The sequence below is a fragment of the Ruditapes philippinarum genome, unplaced genomic scaffold, assembly GCF_026571515.1.
Source record: "Ruditapes philippinarum isolate M1 unplaced genomic scaffold, ASM2657151v2 ctg5035_1_1_1_1, whole genome shotgun sequence".
Taxonomy (NCBI): Eukaryota; Metazoa; Mollusca; class Bivalvia; order Venerida; family Veneridae; genus Ruditapes; species Ruditapes philippinarum.
In genome coordinates, this window is record NW_026864468.1 from 18,925 (window position 1) to 25,459 (window position 6,535).

The 6,535-nt window shown below is 31.4% G+C and overlaps 1 protein-coding gene across 1 annotated transcript; it reads right to left on the reverse strand.

Annotated features, from left to right (window-relative positions):
- Nucleotides 1-4,611: 4,611 nt before the first annotated feature.
- On the reverse strand, nt 4,612-6,333 carry LOC132725709 (uncharacterized). The gene has a single exon (XM_060710891.1). The coding sequence runs from the start codon at nt 6,331-6,333 to the stop codon at nt 4,612-4,614; it is 1,722 nt and encodes a 573-aa protein (XP_060566874.1).
- Nucleotides 6,334-6,535: the final 202 nt, after the last annotated feature.

Below are 6,535 nucleotides of genomic sequence, written 5' to 3' on the forward strand. Positions count from 1 at the left end.
TATTTTTTGGCAATTAGATTTTATAGTTTTGTATGGAAGTCACAATACTACTTTGTCTACTAAAGTAGAAATAGTTTCACATTCAGTACAAATTTGTTAAGAAGGTAATTAGCATATTAAGCTGTTATGCAAACGTTTTAAAACTCATTTTGCCCTAACTAAAATTGACATTTTTGGACATAATGTGCCTTGAATTAAACTCAATGACTTAGCCGACATTCTGTTAATACTAAGTTGTAGTTTTATCGGGACCTTATATAAACCAATTAACGATGTTCTGAGGATTATCATAATTGTCTCGCCGGCAACTTAGTAACGTGTTCAAAATAGGAGGCTGCGTAAGAATTAAATAAAATTCATGTAACTGAAACATTTTTTACATTAAATGGCGTTCTCCAAAAATTTTTAAAGAAAGTTATTTTAATGTAAAATTTTAAACTATTTAGAACATATACTTTGCTGTGTAGATAAAGCACTGCTGCTCTTTCCCAAAAGTCGAAACCGCTTTTATGGGGTGTGGGAGGTAGAACGGGTGTTGTAGATGCGAGTGAGATAAACTTGTTACAACTTAATCAAAACACTAACCACCCGTTGATATGTTATGTTAACAACAGTATTTACTAACATGGATCGCGCTCTGTAACATTACTATTTATCAGATTCTATCCAATTCATAACGTTCAAAATAACGTTTGGTACGTTTTTCCTTAAACACATAAATGTGTTTTGCTTTATGTAACTCTTTGATTATCTTTGTGTATAATTTATTAAAAGAATATTAAAATTAAATCACTTGCCACTATAATATAACAATGAGCAGAAGCATTGATTGGATAAATTCAAACTCAATGACAGAGGGTGTTATGAGTTTAATTACGGTTGCATAACTTCTTGATGAGGTAAAATCCTTTGAGAGCAATAAAAACAAAGGAAATAATTAAAACTCGGTTTCATCGGGTATGTCATAAGACTGTGCAATAAACTTAACAAATCTTATAGGTGTGCAAATATAAATGGTCCCACGGGTGTGTCAATATTTGCCCGAGCATGCTGAAATTTTCAATAGATACAGAAAAGAGACACCTTATCATTTGTATTATTATTTTTTATTCAAGATTCAAATTTAAAATGAATTTCTAAAAAATGTTTGTCCGTGCCGAATGTCGATGTTGAAAATAATGTCTTAATACCGTGTATGCCAACCCACACTGTGTATTACAGTCTGGCAGCGTCGTCGCATCGATGTTACATACCGTTGTAGATAATTTTGGGGCCGGCGAGGAATGTTAACAACGCGCCAAATTTATAGCGGTATATCCGGATATCGTTTTATTCGAGAGGTTTAATTCCATACAATAGCATCGTTATTAGCGGTATATCGTTATACGCGCTATCGAGGAAAGTAGTAAACGTTAGTTTTGATTGGTCGGCTAGCGCTCTATATCTCGTAAATTCCACTACATAAATAGCTTGGAATGGAATTTTGAAAGAATATACATTATTAAATATAATAAAACATATTTCAATCATTTGTTTAGCCATGTTCGGAGATTCCATGAAAAATGCTGAAACCAATAAGTATCATAAGTTAACGATATGTTGCATAAATCTCGTAAAATTGTTGATTCCTCGGAAGCAATAAGAACAACAATAATATATGAAAATTGTGTTTATACCATGATTCTTATAACAATTAATAATAACTAAAGAATTTGCCCTATTTAATCATTAACAGCAAAACAAGTGCCACATCTGTCAACAATCAGAGGTGGTTACAGGTTACCAGAAACAAAAGCCATGATACAAGATTCCAGCAAAGGATTAGGAGAAAGCAATCATTTTGAAATGAAACCTCCCAAGTCCAGCCTGTTCGTTTACCAAGACCTGTTCTTACAGGAAAGGACTGGAATAATCGTCATGGAAACACGTCACGTGACCATGAAAACTATGGTTTTGATTTTTCCTGTTACTAATTACGATGACAAAGAAAGAACCGAAAAAATGAAAGAATTTGATTCATGAAACAACAAAAGGGGTGTTTTAACAGAGCTGGCTAGAAAACAGATGTGCTGATATATTGACTAACTGGAAACGGGGGATTTTATATATCAAATTAAAATACCGGACAACATTTTAAATCTTGGAAATTTCAATCTCAAGAGCAAACTAGATGATGAGTTAAACGACGGTAGCACATCATGATATATTTCAAGGGTGCAACTGTTCAAAATGATCATAAAACTCATGTTATTTTGAACAAAACTTGTAAACAATAATTGTAAAAATCAATTACAAATCATAATCAGAAAATTACCAATTACTTACAATATATTATTAATGACATGAAAATAAAAATTTTGTGTATATAAATCTGATTAAATATCATGTGCATGTGTATTTATCTAAATATTAATCAATCAATCAATCAAATCAAATCAATGATACAATCATTCAAATAATGAACCAGTCGTTTAATCATTAAAATTACTTTTGAAAAGTACGACATGTTATGACAAAAATACTTAATGAGTTTGTATTCAACATTTAAACTTAAACCTGCTGAGTTTCTTAATTGGACTATTTTATTTTCCACTTTTCTATCTGTCAATTACCAATTAACTTTGAGGTATCAAAATGAAAATATAAATTTAGTTAACAAACAGGATGAAATCTAGTCGGACTGCAAGGATGTGCAGGCTTGCACATGCCTGGCTCTTTACTTGTGACAAAAGGTGGTTACATTTGGTTCCGAAGGGTGACGGTTTAATAATCGTTCACATAATCTCGAGCACTAATAAAACAGCGCTTCATCATAAATTTTGATATCATATTGTGGGGTAAATTGTAGGTCTTATGTAAGTTTTCCACCAAAGTCGGTTCTATCCAGGAACCAGCTGTACTAATTTCAACCGCTTTCGTATGTATTAGGCCTTTATACTGCAAGAACTTATATATTTGTACATACATGTAGATTCAATATTTGCCATTTTACCATGAATTAATGATTTAATTGTTGGCATGTTTTATTGATGTAACGCTTGTGGATCTTGTGTGATTTATTGCATTATCAAGTATTTCTTCTTATTCATCCTTACTTGGATGACGGACAAATGGGTATGTTAAACTTACTTGACTGTTAATTTCAAAACCTTATATGAAAATAAAATATTATCATAAAAATTAAGGTTACGTAAGGTAACGATTTTTTTTATAAAGAGTGATAAGTGTTACCTTTTTTTAGCCCTTTTAATGCATATAATATCAAAAGATAATAATAGTGTCTTAATGCATACAGGAAATGTACAGTATTTTACGACGTTAAGGAAATAATAACGGTTTTGAATTTTGATATGTTTTGAGCTATAGTTTTGGATATTGATTTGATTCAGTTCATAAGTATATTTTAAAAAAAATGTATATGTAATTAAACGTAATATTTTTGAATTAAAGGCGCTATTTTAAAAAAAAATAAAATAATAATATACCTACTACACACATATATACATGTGTAAAAGACTTGCTTATATGGACAATACATCAGATGACTATCGGTTCTCAGATAAGTTAATAATGGAATCTTTGAAAAAGTTTCTTTACATGTATCTCAAATGACAATCGGTGCTTATTTCAATTTGAATATATATTTAAATGTATCTGACTATTCAAACAATAAATTAAAATTCCTCGTCATAAGTTTAGCACAGGTGCTATTCTAAAGAGCATTCATCATGGTCATATGTTCAGCACATAGGCTGTTTTTACTGAACAACTTTGTTTTTTTTAAAGATGTTTCATTTATGAAATATGTCTGTAACAAAAGCTAACCGGTAAAGCTTACAGCAATAAAAATATTATTTACATAATACTGCATACAATATAAAATATTATTTACATAATACTGCATACAATATAAAATATTATTTACATAATACTGCATACAATATAAAATATTATTTACATAAAACTGCATACAATATAAAATATTATTTACATAATACTGCATACATGTTATAGCTGCTATCAATATGTAAAACAATGTTCAGTTTTTTTAATGAATGAATTCTGCTGTAAAATACGTTCTTTATCAAACATGAAAGACGTTGACAAAATATATGGTAATGTTTTTAGATTATTATAAATATAACGTTACTCTTGCATAGCAGACTTGGTTATAAAAGCTTATATCCGTTAGTACTGGATATGTATTTTATACAATATAGTTGGCAAGGGAATAAAGTATTATAATAAAATGATTGTGATTATGAAAATGATTATAAGCATTATGATGATGATGCTGATTGTGATGTTGAATATAATACTTCAGATTGTCCCCTTAAACAAGCATCGAGCTTAACATGATCAGTCACATGTTTACATAAATATGTTAGATTTAAAATCATTTATATGAAACGTTAACTAAACAAATGTTTTGAATCAATGTGATAAAAGTTTGTTAAGCTATGTTTCATAATATACAAGTACAAATAAAACATTGGAATAAATACCATGAAGTTCTTTTATTATGTTTTGATATCATAATGACTTTTCTACAATAAAGAATAATTATCACACAATTGTATGTACTCTCCCGTTTTCAAATGAATAAAGTGATCATTGTGTGCCAAAAACTTTCAACTGGTTTCCATAGCAACCAACATAAACCTCATCATAGCGTGAACTGTAGCATATTGATTTCAGACTGGTTTTATCTTTATAAATTATCTTCCCTTGATTCAAGTGTCCGTTGACTTTATGAATTGTTCCAGTACCAGAACAGCACACAAGTAATGCCCCGTCACCTAACATCAACATTCCATTTGGTCCTCTAAGATCTGTATGTCTATATGTAGCCATAAGTTCACCTTGTAAATTAAATGATACACTCGTTATACTGTTGTTACCAAAGTCACTGATATACAGAAGTTTGGAATCCTTTCTCACAGCAATATACGGGGCATAGTAAGGTGAAAGAAATTTCAGAGAGATGTTATTCCGGATATCACCATGTGTATTCAGTACAGTCACACTAGGAGGAGACAAACAAGCAACATAAAGACGATCCTGATTAAAGTCTATACCATAGCACTTCCTATCCACTTTAATACTGCGGACACATGATAGCTTGTCGTCTGTTGTCATGACCAATATTTCATTGATTTTCGGCATTGTTACAGCGAACTGATCCTGAGACATTACAGCAATATCAAATGGGCCTGAGTCTAGAGCTTTCTCTTCTTGTACACATTTGTTCTCTATAGATATCAATTTTACCTTATTGTTCTTGCGATCAGCTACAACTAGTTTATTTGTGTTAAGAACTGCACATCCATTAATATCACATTCCCACTTATCTGATGAAGTTTTAACATTGATAACTCCTTTCCCAATCAGACAAACAACAGTATTTGTCACTTTTGTAGATTCATGACGAGAATGATCGACAATCTCACCGAAGACCATTTTCTTACAGAACAATGTTTCGAGTTCAGCATTTCGTTGAAATGAATAGTGCATTTTGGTATGCAATAATGTTTGTTCTGTGTCATTTAATTCATCTGATTTTAGCGTACATTCTGCCCGCTTCATGTCAATGTAGAGTTGACCGTCTTGATGATTTGATTTGCTTGCATGTAGATTTGAAAGCAAGCCTTTTATACCGGAAATCGTATTTTCACATTTATCAAAGACATGCTGAATAATTTTGTTGTCGTTGGACTTTATTTCCTCAGCATTATTTAAGGCATCTTTTTGCATCAGATCTAGGCGGTCGTTTATTTCTTTTCGGAATTCAGTGATCGCCTTAATGATTTCTTTATTGTAATCATTTATGTTGCCTCTACTGCCTTTAGCCTTCTTCGATATATCTTCTGCTTCTTTTAATTTTTCGCCGAGTTTCTGCATGACGTCATCGAATTCTTTCCCATCTGCGATACTTTCGCATTTTTTAGGTATGTAATCAACTTTGCATGTTCTGTGTCCTAAAGTTATACAGTCATTACATCCGAGTGCACGGTGTGAGGGACAATAAAATTTGATTATTTCTTTTTTGTGAACTTGACACATTTCAGTGCATTCATTATTTGATTTTCTTGTAGTTTGAATCTTATCAAAATCATTACGCTGCAAAATTCTATGATTGCGTATGACTTTCGTTTTTGTGTGGACATCGTGGCAAGTTTTACAAAGGTATTCTTGACATGTGACACAAAACCCGTGAGCTTCTATATGTTGACCTGTGGTAAGGCATGGCTCACAGCAGTGATCGAAATCTTCTGCTGATCCTGCTGCTACTGATCCTAGCAGGTTTACTTGTTTACGTCCTGATACAGCCATTCCTGGAATACAGACTATAGAATTTTTTATCATTACCTTCCTTTCTACTAAAAAGGATATATTATTTAATTTTGCGTTTAACAAAATTTTTAATTACATCTTTATTAACCACAAATGAAAAACAATTTATGTGTATTGCGTAATCGATGGCTGTGTAGCATTTTAATTTTCCAATGAAAAAGAAATATCTCATCTGACTAAT